This window comes from Leguminivora glycinivorella, chromosome 19, assembly GCF_023078275.1.
Source record: "Leguminivora glycinivorella isolate SPB_JAAS2020 chromosome 19, LegGlyc_1.1, whole genome shotgun sequence".
In the NCBI taxonomy this organism is placed as follows: Eukaryota; Metazoa; Arthropoda; class Insecta; order Lepidoptera; family Tortricidae; genus Leguminivora; species Leguminivora glycinivorella.
Genome location: NC_062989.1, coordinates 7,560,072 through 7,586,553, shown reverse-complemented (window position 1 = coordinate 7,586,553; position 26,482 = coordinate 7,560,072). Strand labels below are relative to the sequence as shown.

At 38.9% G+C, this 26,482-nt stretch overlaps 2 protein-coding genes across 2 annotated transcripts in view; one reads left to right on the top strand and one right to left on the bottom strand.

Annotated features, from left to right (window-relative positions):
• LOC125236514 (flotillin-2) overlaps window positions 1-26,482 on the top strand; it is a 490,988-nt gene that overhangs the window by 792 nt on the left and 463,714 nt on the right.
• On the bottom strand, window positions 1,364-26,482 carry LOC125236504 (glucose dehydrogenase [FAD, quinone]-like). The gene is made up of 5 exons (XM_048143325.1): window positions 26,113-26,482; window positions 10,287-10,514; window positions 7,264-7,396; window positions 3,372-3,491; window positions 1,364-2,611 (listed from the first exon to the last, which is right to left on the bottom strand). Exons 1-5 carry the CDS (start codon window positions 26,378-26,380, stop codon window positions 1,372-1,374), a joined length of 1,989 nt encoding a protein of 662 aa, XP_047999282.1. The 5' UTR covers window positions 26,381-26,482; the 3' UTR covers window positions 1,364-1,371.

The following is a 26,482-nucleotide window of genomic DNA, read 5'->3' as shown; positions in this document are numbered from 1 at the left end:
TCTAGCATACCGACTTTTCGGTACCTTCCAAAATATCTAACTTCTCCAATCTGGATAGCTCTAATCAGAGTAACCAGTAGCCCTACTAATTGCTAGTAAGTAATAACATTTGAATTAAAGTATATGCACTTTTATCATTTATATTAGGAACTTAATGATGAGTAAGTGCCTCTATTTCCTAAAACTCACAAGTAATCACAACATTTTGTCAACAACTTTGTTTGTTTAAAACACCTTATTGACAACTAACAATAAGTGCACTTTTAGTTGAAAACTGTACATTTTTATGTTAGATACTATGGGACTTCGTCAACGGATTCCCCAGACAGACACGCCCGACAGACCATTGGATTGGGACAAGGTCGGTTCAATTAATGACTGGCCTAAATGACGTACATATAGCATACATATACCATACCTGCGATCTATAGTCGTATTTTAGAGAACACATGCATACCGCAACGAAGTTATTTGCACAACATATAACTACGATACTTAGGGTCCCCCCACATCTAGCGTCTCGCGAGCGTTGCGTCGGGCCAACTGCGGCGTCAGGCTTTGCCCATACAGTTGGCCCGACGCGACGCTCGCGAGACGCTAGATGTGGGGGGACCCTTATGCTTGTAGCCTGTGCAACTTCCCGCAGTTTCGGCCAAATCGAAATGACAATCGTTGACCCTAAACGCCGACCGAAACACAGTCTGGCTCGGTCACGCCAATATGTAAGAGCGATAGATATAGCTAGTTATGATAGCGATATTATTAAGCGTTTGTGCATTTGGCTAAGTACCCTGGCATGCCAGTCGCGTACAAAATTACTGGCAAATGGACTGGTATGCATTTCATATGCGGCTGACATGCCAGTTAAGCAAGCTACAAGTATGGCAGGTATAATAAACATGTCGATTGCTGATGAAAAGTTTCTTCTAAAAGCTACGACTAGTGTTAAACGAAGCACAGACAGTGTTATTACTGTTATTAGGTATAAAACGTCAAAATTACGCAAGCAATAGCATTGCACAGTCTAACCCGACATTGCATAGCATGTCAGACACTTCTTATTTTTGTTTGGTTTAAAAATAACTACACTGATCCACTCGAACTCGTTGTTTATGTAATTCCTATGATTACTTACGGAAGTTGGGAAAGGTGTAGGGTTTTCTGGTAAAATGATTGTCTGTTTACTATCACGCATTTCGGTACAGTGCCGCTTAACTGACATATGTTATGTGACAAGGATTTGCTACATTGCTGTCTCACTTTATGAAGGCGTAACACAGATAAGTTACCTTAGGGCCTAGGGGTCACTAAGAGAAATGTTCTTTAAACAATTAAGTTAAATGAAATACTGTTGTTACTGGTTTTAACTTTTCATTTTAATCTCCATGTATTTTTAATCATATCTGCCGCCTTCTCACCAATCATAATAGCGGGAGCGTTTGTGTGAGCCGCTATAGTCCTCGGAATAACGCTGCTGTCCACCACACGCAACCTGTCCACACCATACACTCTCAACTCCGGGTCCACCACTGCCTCAGGATCCGAAGATGGCCCCATCCGACACGTAGAGATCTGGTGGTGAAGAGTGGCCGTCACCGTTCTCACCGCGCACTCCCAGTAACCATCACTATTAAACTGATGCTGTCGACAATTCGGAAATCTCTTACTGTGCAACGTTGCACCATATTTCTGGAAAAATGGCGTTTCTACCATCTTCTGGATGTATCTTATCGCTGCAACCATCGTATCTACGTCTTGCTGATGCGTCAAGTAATTACCGTACAGTTTCGCATCCTCAAAAGGGTTCCTTGACCCCAATAACATATTGCCTTTAGATTTAGGATGCAGAAGCATAAATAGCACAGTGAAACTTTCTACGTCTTCAATTTGTTTGTAAACTGAATTGTACAGCCAATCTGCTAAGCGAATACCTTTAGCCACCACGGTACCTTCATCAGATGCTAATGAGGCACAGGAACCGATCAGTTCAATATCTGGAATGTCAGGAGGTCCGTCAGAAACATTGGTTCTTATATATCCAAGGGTTTCCACTCCAGCTAAGGAAGAAAAAGGACCATCTCCGTAATGCATGTATTGGAACGTATTTTCTAGCGTGGATATTTTTCTTTCTACTAAAGTTAATCTAGTTGAATTCAGCTTAAAAGCTAGCGCTGGGAACGAAATGTGATCGTATAAAGTTTGTCCTACTGGGAGATTTTGTATGACGGGTATTCCCACTGATTCCAGGTTCTGCCTGGGTCCGATGCCGGAAAGCATTAGTAGATGTGGTGACTCAATCGGTCCAGCTGATAAGATGACTTCCTTTTTAGCGCGTATTTCGTACATTTGGCCATTGCGAACGAACTGTACGCCGATTGCAGTTTTTGTTGTTGGATCTATTAATACTTTGGTGACCCGACTGCTGGTTAGGATGTGCAGGTTTTTTCGTTTTTTGTGGTTGTGGAGGAAGGCCTTGGCGCTACTATGTCGGTGTCCGCGGGACAACGTTGCCTGGATGTAGCTGAATCCGAATCCTTCAGGACTGTTGTAATCGGTTCGTCGATTGCCCAGCAGCTTCGCGGCGTCCAAAAATGCTTTAGACAATTTTGACCTGGAAAATAAATACTTATAGCATATTATGATGAATTATATCTTATGACTCGTTAAGTTTAGGGAACACCAACAAATCCATAAAAATATCTGTATGTTTCACATTTCGTCTGATAACTGTCGAAGTTTGATAGTATATACAGTCCAGGTTAAAAAGCTATCGGTGTAGCAGTTAGTATATATATATATTTTTTAACTTCTTTAATGTAAATCCATACTAATATTATAAATAGGAAAGTGTGTGTGTCTGTTTCTTTGTCCGTCTTTCACGGCAAAACGAAGTGACGAATTGACGTGATTTTTTAAGTGGAGATAGTTGAAGGGATAGAGAGTGATATAGGCTACCTACTTTTTGTCTCTTTCTAACGCGAGCGAAGCCGTGGGCAAAAGCTAGTAAACTATAATTGTCACTGAAATTGCATCAAAACACCTAAAACTGCATTGTCTGTTCTGTTCCTTTATCGTATTTTTGGAAGCTGTTAAAATAATCGCGCTCGAGACGATAACAACACACTCTAACAACAGCGATAAGTTTTATGTAAATTAGTAGACTTATCTTTAAACAATATGGATGGGATGGATTGTGTGAAAGAGGATATGGAGGAAGAAAGATGTGAGTGTTGAGATGACGACAGATAGAGGAGAATGGAAGAGGAAGACGTGTTGTACCGACCCCACATAACGTGGGATAAGGGTAGGAGGAAGAAGAAGATCTTTAAACAATATGTATGTATATGTACAAACGTTTCAGCTAAACATACCTAAATGGTATGTCTTCTACCGATAATTCGCCATTTCTTCCGTGCCAGGGCGAATCTTGCAGCCCCTTGAGGTTCGCCCGTTCTGACTTCATGAAGTACGGCAAAACATCGTCATATGACCTAAAAATTGTACAACTCATTAGATAATATGTTAATTTATGTTTTACATGTTATCATCTGACAGTAAATTTGGTATTTTTATTTTGGTATGTTTAAAGATAACGGCGGAGCTGGATAGTCGTAATAATAAATGTCATCACCTTATCATAGTGTTCATTTCGTTTTAATACATATGATAGAAAGAGAACAGACCTTCAATCTCGTTATTATTCGTTGTTTGGTTCTTTTTCATTCTTACAGTAAAAGTTTTCAAAGTATGTAGCTAATCTGAATAATAATATACTTTTGTCAAATCCAAGGCTGACATCACGTACCAACCCAAACGCCGTACATAATAAGTTACAAATGAATAGAATAGAATAGAATAGAATTTCTTTATTTGCCAGAATACGTATGGTACAGGATGATAACAGGTTTTTAAAGTATCAATTTCAGTCTATGTGTAGGCAATCAGCTATACTATTCGTTTGGCAGCTTAGCACCTATTTAGCTCATACAATCTTCTCAGCAGAGGCGTCACTTTTACTGCAGCTGACTATACAAAATTATATATTTTTAAATATATTATCATGTATTAAACATAAGAATGATAGTAGGTACAAACTGACGAACAACATGCAAAAACACTAGAGACTAGATAATGACGGATATTGGATATAGTCATCCTCGATAACAATGCTCGTATGTATTTCACAAGTTCACATTTTTTGTAGATGCTTCAATTGCGTCAACTATCGGACGTGTATAAATCGGACATTGATAGCTTATCTATAACATCAAGACAGCAAGGTAAACAAAACACGTCATAATCCTGTAAATGAACATGACATTGAGATACGACCATACGATGATATACGACGTACTTTGGTTTGGGTACATATTATTATCTTACACGATCTTTTTTTTATCTCAATATTTATGATAATCTAGGTACATTACAATCATTACATACTTTTGTTAAATTTTTATTGGTTAGGTTAGGTTAGTTATAAAAACCTCTTTTTTTTCAACGTCCTCCTAACTAAAAAGTAAGGAGGACGTTGAATAAATAATAGTACATTACTACAGAGGCCGGGACAAATGGGGTTGCCGGCCGAAGACATATAGTATAGACGGATAGGTCTGAGGCGGGCAACCCCATTTCCCGCCGAGGTATGTATAGTGCTTTTCTCAAACATGGTATGAAATAAATAAAGTCTACTAAAAATAGTAACTTTGGATGGCTGTATCTCCTAAACGGTGCGTCGTAGCGCAAAAATAATCGAATTTTCGTTCCCCTTTAAAACCCCGTATACGCCTATAAAAAAACAAAAAATGAAAAAAAAACGAAAAATTTTTTTTTTGTATGAAAACGCACCCCAAAATCAAATATTGTCTAGGGCCCGTACCAGTTGCAGTCGGCACGTCTATAAAGCCCCTTATAGTTTTTTTTTTAATTGGCTAAATATCTGGATGCATAGATTTAGAATTATTAAACTAAAAATATTTTTGCCATACTAAATTGAACCTTATCACTGAGACAGAAAGGTGATCGTATCAGACTAGCGAAAACGGTCCACATGAGAGGGCATTGTTTGGGCTGGTGTCCCTCTCGCACGTGTAGCCAGTGTTAATGAGGTTACCATAGTAGTAGTATTTTTATCTGTATATTACTTGACTTTATAACTTCTTATATTATTTTAGTGTTATATTCAAACTAGGGTTTCGATATATTTCAAAGAATTGGAAAATAATTATAATGTAATTATTTTGATGCCAATAAATCAAAGATTTGTATAATTAAAAAATATGTTCAAATGGGTATTAGCAGGGGCGGCTCACTCCGCGATTCTATCGCCGCGCTACAAGTACATGCCGGCGGCCGCGAGCTCGCGGCCTAATCAGGGGTGGCGCGCGTTCTCACGGAACGCACGTTTGCACTTTCTAATGTTACTTTACGTCGCGAGTTTTTTTTTAAGGTTCATATGGGATGTCCGCGTGTGGAATGGCTAATAATGCTTAGTTAAATAGATATCATGATGAAAATAAATACCATAGGACATTTTTAAACAGATCTACTACTGATTAACTCCCCCAAAAAGATTCAATAAGGCTTGTGATGTTGGAACTCAAACAACAATATATATATATATATATATATATACCTAGAAAGTACCCAAGACTTGAATATAATAGTATAACATTTTACCTGAGTATTAATTCGTTTTAGTCCATAGGCAACCCTATCGCCGGGCGCCGCGCACGTGCGGCTTGTTTCTTTGTAAGAATTTTGTAGGCATTTAAAAAGGCGGCATGTCGTGAACATCAAAGCAGTGGGCCTTCTGTACTTGTACTATTATATATTCTGTGGTATTAGTAGATTTGGTAGTAACTTTGAAAATTGACTGGTATCCCCAATGTATGACAGTGGTGACGTCACTGAATAATGTTGACATTGTCAGTAAGTGCGAGAGGGACACCAGCCCAAACAATGATCTCTCATGTGGACACACTTTTTGACCTAACTACTCATTCTGGTTTATTTAACTGTAATTCTGTGCCTGGATGTTATGTCACAATTATCTGTGTTTGGAAATTAAAAAAGAAGACTTTGCCTGCCTTGGCCTGCAATTGTATGAAATTCCATTATCTATCAATCGTCCTAGCCGCACCTGCAACGTCATACTTCGCTGCCAATTATAAGGCACATAACATCAATATTTCATACCATGTTTGAGAAAATACTATTTTGATATTGTTTTGAATTCGTACTTTTAATTATTGAAAAATATTATTTGTCTATTGTCATCCACACATCCAAGGACTCTTTTCATTCAGATCGAAGTTAGGTATCGTTTTAAAAGACAGTATTGTTTTAGGTGACTATAGAAGTTTGAAATTGCGAAAACATCGGAAACATCCTGACCGATATCGACGGTGCTAGCTGCCAAAATCGTCGAATTGAGATTGTGAACATGTGTCGGAACTAAAAAGCTTACAATCAACAGTGAATTAGGGGCATTCGTGTTTAGATGAAGAGCTGATCTAGAAATAGAAATCTCCCGCCATATGGATTAAGTAATGGAATTAAAGTGTGATGGTTTAGCTATTATCTATAGCTGGTGTGAGATATCAGATGCATTGTGTCCCGTTTCTAACTTTATTTGACTTTTAAATTAATAAACGATTGTATTCCGTGTTAGATAGTTTTTATATCCCCCGAGAGATACAGTTCAGTGCCAGAGTCATAAGACTCATAAGCTATGTAGAAAGTGATTTTGATATCCCCTCCGCTGCAAGTTTTAATTTAGTCGTCAAACTTGTATGAAATTATAACGTTTACGTTTATAAGGAACAATCCTTGCATGGCTATTAAAACCACTGTCAAACTAAGCTTAGTGACTAGGCCTGAAGTCCCATGGTTTAGATCATGAAATTTCGGTGATTCTGCATACGTTCTGTACCTTGGTAAACACTAACCCCTTAGTCCCGATAAAAATCGTATGTCCCTTTCCGACGTATTGGTGTGATAAAAAGGGACACATGATTTCTATCGGCTTGTGAATTATGAATAACGCCGTGTCTTGCGTGGGCGACGGTCGCGCGACCGTCGCCGTCGCGTCTCATACTTCCATATCGATAAGGTTTGATTTCGTATGCGTCGCATCGCCGTCGCGCGACCATCGCGCGACCGTCGCCCACGCAAGCCACGGCGTAAGAATAAAGGTGTCAGTGTTTACCAATTGACAGTAATTTTCATCGAAAAGCATTCCGGAATTCAGTGTTGACCTACCATCCATAGTTCCCATCGGCCGCTATCCTGTCCCAGTCCGCCTTGAGCCCCCTGGTGTATATCATGTAGTTGACGACGCTAGTCCCGCCTACGGCTTTTCCTCGCGGCCAGAAGCACCTGCCTCCAACGAATCCTAGAATCGAGGAAGAAAAAAATTACTTCATTATCACGACGAGCCGCAATGAGTCTTGGCCTCTGACACAAGCGTAGGTACTAGGTACGCCACAATTTTACTCGATATTTAGCAGATCCATTCGAGTCAAATAGTGTCTTCCTATTCTGCAAGTAGAATATGTGAAAAATCGCTCCTCGTCGATGTACGGGTAAATATGCACAATGGATGGACGTAGATACGGCGGTATTTTGTGTTCGTAACAAATAATAACAGAGAACTGATAGTCGATAAGCGGTTAAGCGCTAATTCTTTAACCTATCAGCCCTTTATTGGTAAGATAACACTAGGTATATCGTCAAACAAAGGCTGATCGATTGAGGTATAGTCTCTTTTGCTGGTTCCCCATTATATTTAACAGCAAATGCTGCTAATTAAATATCATCAGTGTTTCGTCAAAATACTACGATTGGTCACAGAGGGGGAGGGGAGATCTAGGCATATACCACGCTTGGCCAGTTTGGTCACCCAGGGGGAGAGGGGGGCAAAAAACGGCACAAATATGGTCACGTAGTTTGGGTATGTTCCCATATGTGTGATAGATTGCGCCGGGTCATCTCGCCTGCGCTCCGACGCGATCGGAATTATGGTGCTCCCACACTGGCTGTTCACACTACAAGGTTAACCATTACGTTGCCTGGTTCGACGTCACATCAAAGTTTTTGACATTGCCATTGGCCTTCAATGATCATAATATTATGTTTGATTTAATTTATCACTTTGAACCTGCCTCAATTTTATTAAGTGTTCGCAATAATGGCGGCCTTCAAGTTGCGGGACTTGCCTAGCGACAAGGCGCGACAACTCTTATCGTTTCCGCCTCGTTGTTGTTGTTAAAAAAAGTTTAATTACAATCATCTATGACAGTTTAAAGATGTTCTATGCATCGACCGTGTAAATACCCTACAGTCACCTTAAATATATCGGAGCTGTCGAGATGTTCATAAATATCCGTATAGCGTGTCTACTCTTAAAACATTGACTGTATTTATATTAGTAGGCAAGGCATACAGCCGCAAGACATATTTGTATTAGTCAACCAATTGTCGAGGACCCCGAGAGATGTCGCTACCTGTATATATGTCGCAGTAAGATGGATAAAGCCGTTATATAGTTATAACCCTAGGGATATAATTATATGTCGTAACATAGTTAAACGAAAGCGATTAATTGCTATCTTACTAGGAATATAACTATAACACGTTAAACTAGTTTAGTCATATAGTTATATGACTGGATCCAGTTTAGTGGAATGATTGTAGGCAGGAGTGTGGCGGTGCGGCGGAGGTATAGTTATAACCCTAGGGATATAATTATATGCCGTAACATAGCTAAACGAAAGCGATTCCTTACCATCTTACTAGGAATATAATTATAATGCGTTACTAGTTTAGTTATATAATTATATCACTGGATTAAACTTAGTCTAGGGATATAATTATAATACGTCTCTAGTTAAGTAATATAGTTATACACCGTGTTTCACTTAACACTAAAAACCTGAAATCAGTTTGTTCAGAATCGAGAGTAGAATCGATTGAGCTATATCTTGATGGGGGTAATATTTTTTGTTTAATTTGTATTATTAGTTATTTTTTACGTGCCCATTCTATTGTATTCGTAATGCGACGTGTGTATCGCATTGCTAGAGGTTGCTTACCTTTTTCAGTATTCGTTGTTTGTCAGTTTAATCTTAATGTTTATCATAAGTCATAACAAATTGAACTCGTACCTAATTACAACCTTGTCATTTTGAATGTTGGGTTTAAATTTGCTTACCGCGATTAAATTACCGGGATTTCCCGGGAAATCAAGAACCGGGAAATACCGGGAGCATGCCCTAACTGTTACGTTTTAACTAATATAGCTTGGATTCGTTTGTTTAGTAACCAAACCTTGTGTACTATGTTCGATACAAAATAAACTTTGTTCTAACGTCAGTGACGGTGTTGTTATTCCAAATCGGCCCGCTATACGTATTATAAAACACTGATTTAAACTTTCACGATTTTTACACATATTTAAAATTGCAAACGGGACTTAATACATAGTAATACGCGATAAAGTCCCGTTTGCAATTTTAAATACCGTATTATAATTATATTCCTAGTAAGATGGTTCTGAATCGCTCCCTTATATCCCTAGGGTTATAACTATACCTCCGCCGCACCGCATATGACTAAACTAGTTTAGTATTATAGTTATATTCCTAGTAAGATAGCAATTAATCGCTTTCGTTTAACTATGTTACGACGTATAATTATATTCCTAGGGTTATAACTATATAACGGCTTTATCTATCTTACTGCGACATATATATTAGAACTCGCTATCGTTTGTTATTCGTGGTTTATCTAAACTTTATTTTTATAGAAAAATATAAATTGTGTCTCTGCTCTATTAAGCTCTTGAGGATTTTTGGATTCGTTCTTATTAATTCCAGTAGGAACGAATATTTCGTTTGTGGAAATAGATAAGTTGTACTAGGGAATACGTGCATCTTTACCTCTTTGCGGGAGACAAGTCAAGCACAGGCCTGTCTTTTAACAATCTCGCCTTTCCTTTTTATATACAACACTGATGATTACTGCAATAATTAACTACATGATCATTACCTACCCTTACAAATTCCGGGTTGATGCTCTATCAGATACGGCCACACATAGTCCATCTGTTGGAACAGCGGCGCCAGTATAGGCGTGTCAGTCAGCACACTCTCGCCTCTCCCGGCTTCTAGAAGTAGCACAGATGCTCGCCGCCAGTCGTTCAGCCATCATGCTCTACCCTCTACCAAGGACTATACAATGCACTGCCTAAAATGAACTACTAAATCAGTACATTCAGTACCTACCCATACAAACTCCGGGTTGATGCTCCATCAGATACGGCCACACATAGTCCGTCTGTTGGAACAGCGGCGCCAGTATAGGCGTGTCAGTCAGCACACTCTCGCCTCTCCCAGCTTCTAGAAGTAGCACAGATGCTCGCCGCCCCTCGCTCAACCGAGCCGCCAGCACACTCCCAGCGGACCCTGCGCCTACGATGATGAAGTCGTATTCTGCTAGTGGCCCTTTGAACCCTGTAATTGCCGAAATAAGGATTATTTTGTGAAATATCTATAGCGTGAAGGTGTCCGAAGTCATGCTTCAACGCGTTTACTGTCCAGCCGGCCTAGCCGAAAGCCGAATGACAATGCCGTTGAGCCGTTGACGCGTGAGTGGCAACCCACACTCAGGCGACGCATGTCTTAAGACGCGGAACGGACGTCAGCGCCGCGTCGCTTGAGTGTAATTTAAAAAACGTCTCCTGCTTACATTTTGTATAGGAAGGACGCGCAAGGGACGTCGCTTAAGGCGCGCGCCGCGTCGCCTGGGGGCGCGTCTTACGTCCTTCTTGTACAAAATGTACTGAGGACACGTTTTTTAAATTACATTCGGGTGGTGCGGCGCTGACGTCCGTTCCGCGTCTCAGGACACGCGTCGCCTGTGTGTGGATGGTCCCTGACGTCGATCGAAACGCAGTGGCTCAGTCGCACCAATAAGGAAGAGCGATAGACTAGCTATATATATTAGCTACGAAAACGATATTATCGTGAGAGTTTGTGTCTTATTAGTCTTATTACGAAGCAGTATGTTATAATTCAGAGCGGAACAGTGAAGGTGTTAAGTTTGGGAAGGGGTTTCGATAGCGTCGTGTCGTCTGTGATGTTAACTGTGAATAATGTGATATAGACTCACGAGTGCAACCCACATGATTAGATCAACATGAGTTCGTCACATTCACGACATCGCCAATTGGCCATACGGCAGACGTTGTGGTTCTGTCGATTAACTTAATCCAGTTAATCTGCAAGTTAGAAAACCATTCGTGACAGAACTGTTCGCTTGAATCTAAAATTTAGACGTACTGAAACAAAATTTCAAGAATAGGATATCCAGTAATTATTGCATACATATTATATTATTTTTTAGCATAAACTTGTTATTTTTTCGTATTAAGTTTGTTCGTACTTCCCAAATATCTATACATATTCGCTCGTAGACGTTCGAAATTATAAGCAAATGTTGTATGTATTAATGATTAGTAGCACTGTGAAAACAAGTAGTTTTCCCGTGAAAACCTTGACATCGGGGACTTGACCAATAAGGAAAATTAGATACAATAAACGCCTACATAGGCGTCTATACTTTTATTATTACTAACAATAAAATTATTTGATAACTTAGTTCATTATTTCGAAGACATTTTTTAATTTTTCTAAGGTTTTTTAAAATGTAAGTATAGATTTCTCTAAGAAGGCTTGAACGATAAAATAAATTAGGCAATTTAACTAACAAGGATATCTATATCGCTAGAACAAGCTAAGTTTAGAATTATAGACTTGGTATTGATTGATCTTAAAAATTGTATAGGCCTATCAAGGTTATACTATATTTGCAGGAAACGATTGGAACCAGTATTTTTGATTTAATTAATTAAATCAGCAAATATGTTCACGATGGATATTTTTATACTACAGAGTGGGGCCTGTAACAAAGGCGAAGAATTGAACTCTAGGCTATTCTCCTTATACTGATCAACATTTGTTCGGCGACTTTTAGAAATAACTTGTATTTTGATTTTTATCACCCTTGAAAGTTTTTTCTAAGAGGTAATGTATTGCGAATTCTGTTAAGTCTTAAGAGCATGTTCAGATGACAAGCGCTCAACGCGCGTTTTGATAACGCGCGTTTACAACTACATAACAACTTATTCAGGCTGTACACATGCTAACGCGCGTTTTATTAAAACGCGCGTTGAACGCTGCGCTAGCGCTCGACTGTTGTCAGCGCGCGTCAACGCGCGCTTTGAGATCATTGATTTTCTATGTTTCCGTTCAGTTGAGCGCGCGCTTTCGACGCGGATGGACGTATTTTAGGGTTCATCGGGTCGTCCAGAAATCATCCGAAATGGAAACCGAAGCTTTTGATACGAAATTATTTATAGACGAAATAGAGAAACGTCCTGCGATATGGGATATGACAAGTATGACATGGCTTTCAGTCAGCCTGGTTGAGCTTACCGTGGGCCTCAGTCAATCTGTGTAAGAATGTCCTATAGTATTTATTCTACAAAATTGGGTGAACCCAATATCTCCGTCTTCTGGCGCGTCGTTTCAACCGTCGGTATAATATCATCGTTAAAACTGTTTCTACGTCCGTCTTCGACAAATGTAAGAACTCTACTGACTGATTGAACCATGGCGGTCGCGGCAACGCGCGTTCAACGCCCGGCAAGCGCGTGTCATGTGAACACTATACAAAAATTTAGCGCGCGTTCAACGCGCGTTGAACGCTTGTCATCTGAACGTACCCTAAGTGTGACAGACAACGTATTGAAAACGATAATGGCGTACATTGAAGCTAATATTTATTTTGTATGAAAAATTAAAAATTTAAAGACTTCACAATTTTTAAAAGTCACTGAACAAATGTTGATCAGTATAAGGAGAATAAGCCTACAGTTCAATTCTTCGCCTTTGTTACAGGCCCCACTCTGTATACCAAAGACCTATATAACTTCGTAAAGAACGAAAAAAGTCTAAGAAAAAAACGTACCCCAAAACCATACAGAAAAAGGTACGGTGAGCTAGATGGCGATACACCTTTGGGGTACGCTCGGCTAGATGGCGCTAATATTAATATTTGACATTTTAAAACATATCAAGCTAAGAATATGGGCCAAATTGTCAAAACTGAGGTTCAAAAGTTTTAAGCTTGTGTCGAGAGATGGCAGTCTATGCACTGTGATTACACATTTTACTTTGACAGTCATTCTCTATAATACTCGATCCTCTTTGACTATACTTTGCGTTAGGAAATATTCGATAGGTGTAACTGTACTATGGCACAGCGACCGTATCACCTTAGAATAAGAGGGCATTCAACGAAAACGTCGTAATAATGTAAAATTGATAGTTTTAGTCGGCGAAATGCTACACTTTCCGTCATCTAAAAGACTTATTAAGTTCAGGTTTCGATTAGGACATCTTCTTAACTTACATGTTGTGAGACTGGATTTTTAAAAACTAACTCACTTAATTAATAATGATTTTTTTTCTGGTGCATGTTTAGGAAAACCCGCGAAAAGTGCTGACTTAGTCCGTCTAATTTGTAAAATTTGGATAGTTTTGAATGATTCAAGTGGTAAATTTGTATTATGTATATCCTGTACTACAATCTTCTGAGACTACTTCTTTGTTATAAGGCTTTAGAATAGAGTAAATGAGGATATGATGAATCCAATTTGTTTCAGAAATCACCTCAGAATAAGTGTCAATTTCTTCGAAATCTTACGTGTTTTTGAAGTAGTTTTAATATAAAAATAATCTGCAACGCGTACTCAAACAGATTTTATGCAAAAGTTTTCTATTAATTGCAATTTAATATTTTTGACGATTTTTTAAAAATGCCTCCTTATTACCGGTTACGCGCGCTTGCGATGTCAGTACCGCGGCAGAGCTTGTAGAGGCAGGACGTATGTTAGTCCGCTCCGCACGCGGCTCGACGATCGCGAAGTTATTTTGTCATTGTGTGCGGCACCCGCCGTGTCCAACACCGCACTTGTGTGCGTGTTTGGCTGTACTGTTGCATGTATACTGCGACCGAAAACTTTGATCCTTGGGTTGACAACTTTGGTAACTAACTAATTAACTTGACTAATATTTTTAGTAAGTATTATTTATTATTGAATATCATTTTAGGTTACTGACTCGTCTCAACAAAATCTTTGACAATAGATGGTACTCAGGATCTGATGATGAAGTCAGATGGTAGCCATGAGTTCTCATCAACCAGGTCTTGAAACCATTTCGTGTTTGGGCTCGTTTGATTCGCCTCAACAAGATCTTTGACAAGAGGTGATGGTACCCAGGATCTGATGATGAAGCCGGAAGGTAGTCATGAGTTCTCATCAACCAGGTCTTGAAACCATTTCGTGTTTAGGCTCGTTTGATTTGCCTCAACAAGATCTTTGACAAGAGGTGATGGTACCCAGGATCTGATGATGAAGCCGGAAGGTAGTCATGAGTTCTCATCAACCAGGTCTTGAAACCATTTCGTGTTTGGGCTCGTTTGGTTCGTCTCAACAAGATCTTTGACAAGAGATGGTACCCAGGATCTGATGGTGAAGCCGGAAGGTAGTCAAGAGTATTCAACAACCAGGTCTTGAAACTCTTCTGTGTTTGGGCTCGTTTGATTCGTCTCAACAAGATCTTTGATAAGAGATGGTACCCAGGATCTGATGATGAAGCTGGAAGGTAGTCAAGAGTATTCCACGACCAGGTCTTGAAACCAATTCATGTTTGGGTTCGTTTGATTCGTCTCAACAAGATCTTTGACAAGAGATGGTAATCACTCTTTTATACTCTGGCGCATCCACTGTCTCAGTGTGTCAACAGTCAACTAAAGCAGGTAGGCGTAGCGTAGAGTTGTATTTCCTTACAAAAAACTAATACATAGATGTGGACCTTCCTGTGCTCCATGCAATTAAATAAAATAACATAATATTTAAAAACCGGCCGAGAGCGTGTCGGGTCACGCTCAGTGCCTACACTGAGCGTGGCCCGACACGCTCTCGGCCGGTTTTTAAAGCCGCGTTGGTAAATAGCCGCTCGGCTCTTCCGTAGTTTTCCATATTTTTCAAAAACTACAGAACCTATCAAGTTCAAAACAGTTTTCCTAGAAAATTTATAAAGTTCTACTTTTGTGATTTTTAAATATTTTTTAAATATATGGTTTAAAAGTTAGAGGGGGGGGGGGACACTTTTTTTTCCTTTAGGAGGGATTATTCCCGAAAATATTAATATTATCAAAAAACGATTTCAGTAATTTATTTTTAAATACCTATCCAACAATAAATCATACGTTAGGGTTGAAATGAAAAAAAAAAATCACTCCCTACTTTACGTGTAGGGGGGGTACCCTAATAAAACATTTTTCCACTTTTCATTTTTGCACTTTGTCGGCGTGACTGATATACATATTAGTACCAAATTTCAGCTCTCTAGTTCTAACGGTCACTGACTGAGATTATCCGCGGACGGACGGACGGACGGAGGGACAGACGGACAGACATGTCGAAACTATAAGGGTTCCTAGTTGACTACGAAACCCTAAAAACACATTTTAAATATTAAAAAAAACTACTTAAAATTAAAGAAAACCGATCTTAGTTCCATTATATACAGAGTGGGGCCTGTAACAAAGGCGAAGAATTGAACTGTAGGCTATTCTCCTTATACTCCCAACTGAGGGGGGACTGAAATCTTCTCGAGGCTGAGGCGTAGGGTTAGAGCCGGCGTAGCTTTATTTGACGTTCATATCCGCATTGTAATATGCCTACTTGAAAAATAAATATTTCATTTCATTTCATTTACTGATCAACATTTATTCAGTGACTTTTAAAAATTATGAAGTCTTTAAATTTTTAATTTTTCATACAAAATAAATATTAGCTTCAATGTACGCCATTATTGTTGTCATTGACGTTGTCTGTCACACTTTAGACTTAAAAGAATTCGCAATACATTACCTCTTAGAAAAAACTTTCAAGGGTGATAAAAATCAAAATACAAGTTATTTTTAAAAGTCGCCGAACAAATGTTGATCAGTATAAGGAGAATAGCCTAGAGTTCAATTCTTCACCTTTGTTACTGGCCCCACTCTGTATATGTACCTAGAAAACATCATCATCTTCCTTGCGTTATCTCGGCATTTGCCACGGCTCATGGGAGCCTGCGGTCCACTTTGACAACTAATCCCAAGATTTGGCGTAGGCACTAGTTTTTACGAAAGCGACTGCCATCTGACCTTTCAACCCAAAGGGTAAACTAGACCTTATTGGAATAAGTCCGGTTTCCTCACGATGTTTTCCTTCACCGAAAAGAACCTAGAAAACATATCATATACAAAATGAAATAAAACTAAGAAAACGGATTATATTAATTATACGCGATATAATCTGATTCCATAAATTTATTTCATGAGTAACTATCGCGGTGACAGAAGACAATATTATATACACAATTTATTATATTGTAAAAGTTTTTTAATTTATTTCTTCCAAGGCTACACACGTTTTAATAAAAAAAACTGTGATAAGTTTAATAATTAAACTAAAAGGTCAAGTATTGATGCACGAAATCATGTATGCAAATATGTAATATATATGGTGGTGTTTTTACGCAAGTATCAATAATGGTTAGTCCGCAACGCTACTGACGTCGTGGCGGTACCGACCATGAATGCTATCCCTTTCGCTCTAGCCGCACGTAAGGTTGGCTCGAAGAGGATCGCACGCTATGTCTGTACCGCAGGCTACAATCGTTATGCTTCTGGTTATAGTGTGCGTCTGCACACAGGCGCACGCCAGCGCCGCCGGCGTCGAAATGCGAGCAAGCAGATTTTTTGAAAGCGCTCATAAGTATTTTTGCAAAAAAAACATACTAGATGGGGATACGACGTTTCATAACAGAGTTCCTATTAACCACCTTTCTGCTCCATAATCAGATCAGATCCATGATACCATCATAATATTGCATTGTCACGTGATGTGTGCAAAATTTCAGCTCAACATGAAACCGGAAAGTGGGTCAAATTTAGCTTCTACGTTTTGACCCAAACTAACATACTAACAAGGCAAGTAGAATAAAAGCTTGTAAAAGGCGGAAAAAAACAAGTGCATGAGTGTGAGAAATAAGAGAAAGAGTTGATTTTTTTATATGTACAATAACATTTAATTTATTAATTAATCAATATTTTTATTTTACAAAATTTACATAAAAAACTAAAATACATGTCAAAATAATTACAAACCGTAATTAGTCAATACCGCTCCGCACCGCCTCCGGTGCAAAAGTGCCCATAATCCTTGCGGCATTACCCCGTTGGATCGCTATGGCCAGCCTTTGTACCAGCAACGATTCGGAGCGCGGGTCTTATCAAGTACCGCTTCACCCGGCTTGCTTTGAAAAATTCTAACATACCCCGCTTAGTTCATAGGTCATGTTTGGTATCGTTTTCGAGTAAATCAATAACGTAGAATTCATTTTTGGTACTAAAATTATAATTTAATGGTAAATAAAATATAAAAAAAATAAAAGTTTTAAATTTTCATCTATGATTTACAAATTTAAGTCATCATAAATGTCAAACTGTTTGCTTTTTCTACAAATAAAAAATATGATATGAAAGCCTATTTAATATAGATTATGAATAATATAACTTTTACCCACCTTTACTAACGTTAAGTTTCATAAAAAAAACATTAAGCCGCGCGGCGTCGAGACGCCGCGAGCGTAATTTTAAAATGCCTTTATTTTAAAAAACTCTATTAGAACCCGTTTAGCTATTAGGTCGTGTTTAGTATCGTTTTCGAGTAAATTAATAACGTAGAATTTAGTTTTGGTACTAAAATGACCATTTAATGTTAAATGAAATTAAAAAAAAAAAATCTGTGAGTTCCAAATTCAAGTCACCATAAATGTCAAACGGTTTGCTTTTTCTATAAATATAAAAATATGATATTAAAGCCTATTCACAAAGGATAGTACGCGTTCACCTACGCGAGCTTAGACTGTGTGCGGGGAACGTGCCTCTTTCATATATTTGATCGCCAGTGTCTGAGGTATGTTAATGCATAAATAGAAAAAGATTCATTATTATTGACTCCGGTGTCGACAACGGCAACACTCGGGTCGGACCACACGATCTAAAGACCGACTGTACCTGTTATTTATTCATTGTAGTGAATCCTGAAAGAAATTTATATAATAGTATTTTATACAATCGTGATATAATACAAAACTTTTCAGTCGAGTACCATGTGTAGTACGGTACGAGAGTGAAAAGCTTAATTATATCACTATTGTTTACAATACTTTTTCTACGAGTCATCATCCTCATCATCAATGGACGGAAATATCACATGCAAGTTAAAATTAATGTCAATAGAGTCGTTCACCGTTGTATCAACATCGAATTACCTAGCAACCAATTGTTTGTAATAACCGTCTCTGATTGGCCGATAACGCGACAGATAAAAAAAATGTGTTTCAGGTGCAGGAAAATTTGCCAGGTATCGCAAATTAGTATAGAAATTGTATGAAGTTCTATTTTTGAAATTATTATAGTTAACTAAAGTCAATTATAATGAGCTTATTATAATTGAGTCGGAACTGCCATAGAGTATCCAAGACTGAAAAGTTAGCAATTATAGTTTAGTCTGTGGTGTCCTAATTGACAGATTACTCATACTCATACTATACATTCCCTTCACAGAGACATAGCTGGGTACATATGGAACTTCATAAAGAAGGCTCTACCCTCTTTATGCAGTTGCATCGGTTTTTGCAACATGATTTACATTTACATCTTGTAACTTCTAAGCATATACTGGCCACTTCAGTGTTGTCTGACCAGTGTGGTACCCATTCGTCTCCTTCTTCCTTCCATCCCCAACAAGACGGACTTGGCAAATTTTGGTGTGGCACCAACGCCTGACTCCAAACAAGAACGCCCTGAGTCCCATTTCTCAAAACTGAAAGTTACAAGTTACAAGCGGAAGTCTCTTTCCAACTTGTCATATTAGACATTGACATCCAGTTGAAAATTGTAACTTGTAGCTTCGAGAAATGGGCCCCTGGTACACTGTGCGCAGTATATGCTGATGCAAGGCAGCCTCTGAATGAGGTATGTTCTCCAATTGTCGATCTTTTCTGGTACCTAAAGAGGTAGGTACTTCGACCACTCATTCACCGTTGCGCAACGACTTGGTCTGAAACAATATGTGCATTATCATTTTAGAGTCTACAACTATCAAATTACAATTTTTTGGTGGATCACGTAACCTTCAGTATTACCCACTTATGTTACGTATCATACAAAATTATTACAAACTTTAGTAGAATCTGATTTGCTTCTGATATTGCTCCATCTTGTAATAGTTTGACACCTTGAGTGACCTGGCTAAGCTTCAAAGCCAAAAGAAAACGTTTCTAGATTAGACATAGTATGGGATAGGTACGATAAACGCAGCTTGAAACGATCAACAAGGGAGAAACATGGCCACCCAAGGCTTCAAACTATTACGAGATGGAGCAATATCATAGATAGACTAATCAGATTCTACTAAAGTTTGTAATTATTTTGCATGATAGGTAAGTGTGTAATAGTGAAGGTGATCCACCAAAATGTTGTAATTTGATAGTTGCAGAATCTGTTTAAATAAAATGACAATGCACATATTGTTTCAGATCAAGGGTCCTTACGCAACAGTGAATGAGTGCCGGAAGAACCTAGAAAAGATCGACACTTGGAGAACATACCTCCTTCCGAGGCTGCCTTACTTCATCATATACTGCCATTTGTCTAAGACTGGGGCTAAAGACATGCCAACCACACCCTTGCTGCCGACGCATTAGGACACCACGGACTCCACTGCCAGTCTATTGCTGGCCGAAGATTGTGACACGCTGCACTTAACGATTTAATCCGCAAGGCTCTCGGCACAGCGAACATACCGACAACCCTCGAACCTGTCGGCTTGTCAGCAGCAGACGGAAAGCGGCCTGATGGTTGCTCGCTTTTGCCTTGGTTTCTGGGACGACCCTTGGCGTGGGGCGTGACCTGTGTGGATACCTTGGCTCCGTCCAACGTCTAACGCTCGGCCCAGAAACCAGGGGCTGCTGCTGCAAAACGCCCAGTTTAAACGCGCAAATATGCATTTTTAAAAAACAAGTACATATTTGCGGCAATTGCATTTGAAACATTTGGACCATGGTCATCAGACACCAAGCAGTTCGTGAAGGAAGTTTCCACCAAACTTGTCTGGGTGTTTGGTGACATACGCATAGGCTTTTACATCATATTTTTTATTTAAAGAAAAAGCAAACAGTTGACATTTTTGTTGACTTGAATTTGCAAATTATAGATTTTTATTTTTATTTATTTACCATTAAATTATAAGTACCAAAAATAAACTCTTTGTTATTAATTTACTCGAAAACTATATCAAACATGTCCTAATAGCTAAACCGGGTCTAATAGAGTGTTTAAAATAGAGGTATTTTAAAATTACGCTCGCGGCGTCAAGACGCCGCGCGTCTTAAAGTAATTTGTTTGTGGAACTTAACGTTTGTGAAGGTGGATAAAAGTTATATTTTTTATAATCTATATTAAATAGGCTTTCATATCATATTTTTTATTTATAGAAAAAGCTAACAGTTTGTCATTTATGATGACTTGAATTTGTAAATCATGGATGAAAATTTCAAATTTTTAATTTTTTTTAAATTTTACTTACCATTAAATTATAATTTTAGTACCAAAAATGAATTCTAGGTTATTGATTTACTCGAAAACGATATCAAACATGACCTAATAGCTAAACGGGGTCTAATACAGTTTCTAAAATAAAGGCATTTTCAAATTACGCTCGCGGCGTACCGACGCCGCGCGTCTTAAAGTAATTTTTTTGTGGAACTTAACGTTAGTAAAGGTGGAGAAAAGTTACATTTTTTATAATCTATATTAAATAGGCTATCATGTCATATTTTTTATTTATAGAAAAAGCAAACAGTTTATCATTTATGATGACTTGAATTTGTAAATCATGGATGAAAATTTCAATTTTTTTATTTTTTTTACCATTTACCATTAAATGATAATTTTAGTACTAAAAACGAATTCTACGTTATTGATTTACTCGAAAACGATACCAAACATGACCTATTAACTAAACGGGGTAAGTTAGAATTTTTCAAACCAAGCCGGGTGAAGCGGTACTTTGACCCCCCCTCCCGGGCCCCAGGGGGGAGGCTCCCGAAGGCTCCCGATCTTAATCGGCTTATTTTGATATAAGGAACAACTGTGCCAAGTTTCATGCTTTGGTCAAAAAATTTAAGGTTTTTCAATAAACTCCCCAGCTAATCCCTTTAACCTAAGTCGACGGCCCACGTCACGCACAAAATGCTTCGCGTCCGCGCCCCAGCAGCCCGCCGTCTCCACCGCAAAAGGAACAAAAAAGTACCCCGGGCCCAAGGGCGCATATTTCTGCCGCTTTGACGCCGCCTGGAATTCCGCCGCAGCCCCAGCGCTGCGGGTTGTGCGCCCAATGTGAGAAGCGGCGAAGGTGTTGACACACGTAGCGTCCCACACCAAACACCGCCCCCTCTCCCACGGGATCAAAGTCAGGCCATCGGGGCGCTTGCCATCCGTGCGGCTAAGACCCGGCGGCTCAAGAATGGACGGCACACCAGCCGACTTTAGTGCCCTCTGGACGATGTCGTTGAGAGCATGGTGACGCAGATGCCTGCCCGTACAACGACGGCAACTCAAAGCATGATGTCCGCTAGCCTCCACCATGGAACCGCAAATGCATAAATGTGGTTGACATACATCGCAGCCCAAGCGGAGAGCAACGGACACCCGCAAAGAGTCACCGTCGAGCAAGGTACCTAATTGAGGCGAGGGTTGCGCGTGTAACCATGCCCCTGACTCTGGCTCTGATACAGCCATCAGCCTAGCCCGGTCAACACCCACATAACCATCGACAAGACCGCCAAGCACAGCTCTGCAGCCCACATCATCCCACGCCCGTTGCACTTTGGGATTTTCTGGCACGGTGGCACCAGGATTTAGGGCCAGCCATTCCCTTAATGCGTCAGCCGCATACGGCACGGTAGCCTCGCTACCATCCAGTGATAAAATGCAAGCAACGAGGCCCCCCACCCCATGGGCTGACGCCAGGAACGCCGGCAGACTTATATTCTGCAGACACCGAACCCCAATACCCCCGTGGCGGACCGGCAAAGCGGCTTGAGTCCACTGGCTCTCGTCTAGGGAGATATTGACGATTGATTCTACCGTGAACTTGATGGCGGCGTCAAAGTTGCGGATCTCGTCGGGAAATGTCCAAACTGGAGCTGTACGCATTTAATTGTCTTAATAAAACTTTCTACTGTCAAGTTGGATGTGTTTCAGTATAGTTACTTCATGTTCGCACTAGGAAATTAGGAATCGAACGATGCTGTATGAAAAAATGTTACGATGACTGTTTAACATTAGGCCGTTTTCACATTATCCGATCCGATATTGGATGTCGGAAGGATTTCAATGGAAAAAATTCAAGATGGCGCCTGTAATGTATGGGATATCGGTCCGACATCCGATATCGGATCGGATAATGTGAAAACGCACTTAGTGCACAACCATAGGCGAAAGAGGCTTAAACATCTATTCATTTCCTTAAGAAGATTTTTAACTTTTTGATAAGAAAATATGTCTCAATAGTCAACTCGCGCCGCCCGTACGTCGTTGTCTATAATATGCAGGTAACATTTTTTGTTCAACATTAACAATGTACGAGTAGAAACTAATATTTCCGGGGTTACTGACTGAAACGAAGGTCTTCTTAATTATCACTAGGCACCAAAATATTTCTAGCTAGTCTAGTATGAAATATAGTCCGGCTCATGATGATAAATTGTAAATAAGCTACGTTTAATAATTTCTCTAGAATGGAAGCTTCAAAATAACTTAGAAGGAGACTAAAATTCTTAATTTGTAAAAAGAAGTAGGTAATAAACATATATTAAGTGACAAGTTTATATTACACAGTGTTATCTAAATTTTCTAAATTAGATAAACTCTACCGGCATAAGGCCGTTTTCACATTATCCGATCCGATATCGGATGTCGGAAGGATTTCAATAGAAAAAATTCAAGATGGCGCCTGCAATGTATGGGATATCGGTCCGACATCCGATATCGGATCGGATAATGTGAAAACGCACTAATAATGGCAACTCAAAAAGCTGTATAATTGATATAAAACGCGATTGTGCTTCATATCCTTTCAGATCAATTACTGCGTTTGTAGAAAACAGTACACTAAGGTTGTCTGGAAGAAATCGCTCTTTAGCGATAAGACCGCCTGTTGTTTACCTTTGTTCGTGTTGCTTCTTTATTTTGTATTGTTGTTTTTTTATCAAGGTGTGCAATAAAGAGTATTTGTATTGTACACTCTTATTTTCTTTGGGTAGTCGTGTAAAAAAGCATAATCCTAATATTTACTTTACCTCGGCCAGCATAGTCCGATTGAGTATTTATAGGACATTCTTACACAGTTTGACTGAGGCCCATGGTAAGCTCAAGAAGGCTTGTGTTGTGGGTACTCACTGACTTGTGGGTACACTACGATATATGTATTTAAAATGATCAAATAAATGATATTTATTTATTTATCGTATGGCAAGTTTACAATCTTACATGCAAATTTAATTTAATTTAAATTTTACATTTAGCTTGGTCAACGAACGATCCTAGATGGAATGGCCGAAAGCAGAAAGTTTCACTACGGGATGTTGTTAGGGGTAGTCAGGAGACATACATACTAAAAGTCCTCGGACTTTGGACGTGAGCTCGAAGAGGGGGGGATGAAAAAAGGTCCCATTTTTTGGTTTTTTGCTCATATTTCAAAAACTTTGCGTCATACGAAATTTTGGTTTACTACACTTTGAAAGCTTATAAAATTCTCTATAACTTTGATCTAGAAACTTTTTTCTATTCTCAACTATTATCTAGGTATGAGCTCCTAAAAACTGTTAATTTTTTAAAAATCGTTTTCCCCCCACTTTTTGCTTCATACATTGCTCCATATCTTGAAAAATATTTATCTTAGACAAAAGTTTTCTTGAAAAATCTTGTAGATCATTCAAATACCTTTCATAATATGTGTACATATGCTTCTGGGTCATGTACCGTTGAATAATTATACGACTTTAAAACGAAATAAAACAACAAATGTATGTGATAAACGTGTAAAATATGTATTTCATGAACATGATTGTATTACGATGCTGTATAAATGCATTCACACAACAGGTAACAATACAATTAGCTGTACATACACAACTACAACAATACAATGACTTTTTTCTGAACTTATGTGCGAAATGTCATTTGATATTTGCCAGTCGCTTTTCGGTGAAGGAAAACATCGTGAGGAAACCGGACTAATTCCAATGAGTTCTAGTTACCCTTCGGGTTGGAAAGTCAGATGGCAGTCGCTTTCGTAAAACTAGTGGCTACGCCAAATCTTGGGATTAGTTGTCAAAGTGGACCCCAGGCTCCCATGAGCCGGGGCAAATGCCGGGATAACGCAAGGAGGATGATGAATGGGGATGGCACGGAACGAAAGCAACTTACTGATTCCTGTGCAAACCAAAGTACCAGCTGCTCCGGAAGAAATACTGAAGTCAATATTTTGCCGGTGCACCACAGATTGTAGTAGTGGTAGATGTGGGTGTGAGAAGGCCTTTATATACAGCTAATTGTATTGTTACCTGTTGTGTGAATGCATCTATACAGCATCGTAATACAATCATGTTCATGAAATACATATTTTACACGTCTATCACATACATTTGTTGTTTCATTTCGTTTTAAAGTATAATTATTCAACGGTACATGACCCAGAAGCATATGTACACATAATATGAAAGGTATTTGAATGATCTACAAGATTTTTTAAGAAAACTTTTGTCTAAGATAAATATTTTGCAAGATATGGAGCAATGTATGAAGCAAAAAGTGGGGGGGAAACGATTTTTAAAAAATTAACAGTTTTTAGGTGCTTATACCTAGATAATAGTTGAGAATAGAAAAAAAGTTTCTAGATCAAAGTTATAGCGAGTTTTATAAGCTTTCAAGGTGTGGTAAACCAAAATTTCGTATGACGCATAGTTTTTGAAATATGAGCAAAAAACCAAAAAATGGGACCTTTTTTCATCCCCCCCTCTTCGAGCTCACGTCCAAAGTCCGAGGACTTTTAGTATGTATGTCTCCTGACTACCCCTAACAACATCCCGTAGTGAAACTTTCTGCTTTCGGCCATTCCACCTAGACCCCCCTTTTGAGCATTCATTGACTGATCTAATTTACGTGATATTAAAAGTCTTCCAAAATATTTAGGCAGGATTTAATTTACTCAAAGGCACCTTTGCGGTCGGTACAGTGAATACCGGTTGCTTTAATTTTTTATTTTGTGTCATTAAAAAAACCTAAGCCGTTTTTGTTCTAATCTAGTCTAGTATGAAATATAGTCCGGCTCATGATGATTAATTGTAAATAAGCTACGTTTAATAATTTCTCTAGAATGGAGGCTTCAAAATAACTTAGAAGGAGACTAAAATTCTTAATTTGTAAAAAGAAGTAGGTATTAAACATATATTAAGTGACAAGTTTATATTACACAGTGTTATCTAAATTTTCTAAATTAGATGAAACGCGATTGTGCTTCATATCCTTTCATATCAATTACTTACTGCGTTTGTAGAAAACAGTACACTAAGGTTGTCTGGAAGAAATCGCTCTTTAGCGATAAGACCGCCTGTTGTTTACCTTTGTTCGTGTTGCTTCTTTATTTTGTATTGTTGTTTTTTTATCAAGGTGTGCAATAAAGAGTATTTGTATTGTACACTCAAAGGCACCTTTGCGGTCGGTACAGTGAATACCGGTTGCTTTAATTTTTTATTTTGTGTCATTAAAAAAACCTAAGCCGTTTTTGTTCTAATCTTGATAAAAAAATATTTAAAGTGGTTACGACTAATTAATGAATTCGTAGAAAATATTGCATACCTTTTGGAAGTTCATACTGGTCCCTTAAAACACCAAAAATGTCTGGTTCTTCAGGATTGAGGGGAAGCATACTGGTATTCAACATCGCTTCCACTATCCTACTCCTGACCCTTTCCGGATAATCTGCCACCCTCTTCTCTCTCGTATAGCATTCCTCACAAGGTCTCGGAACTGCGTAATCTTCATTGAACAAAGTGTCTTCAATATCATCACTATTGATCGATGTGATAAAAAGTGCGTATAAAATGATAAGTTTGAAGGCAGCCATCCTTCTGCCGTGGGTTCTAAGCTGCGACTGTTTTGATTAGACGCACGGATGCCGTTGGCCGAGGGATCTGGTTAAGCTTCTTCGTGATGTGGGCAATGGCAT

Excerpts from the sequence above, each read along its gene's own strand:
- LOC125236504 (XM_048143325.1), bottom strand. The coding sequence starts at position 26,380 with ATGGCTGCCTTCAAACTTATCATTTTATACGCACTTTTTATCACATCG. Across the intron at positions 10,515-26,112 it reads CCAGTATGAACTTCCAAAAG|GGTTCAAAGGGCCACTAGCA; the intron begins GTATGCAATATT and ends CGGCAATTACAG. Across the intron at positions 3,492-7,263 it reads GCCGATGGGAACTATGGATG|GTCATATGACGATGTTTTGC; the intron begins GTAGGTCAACAC and ends TACAATTTTTAG.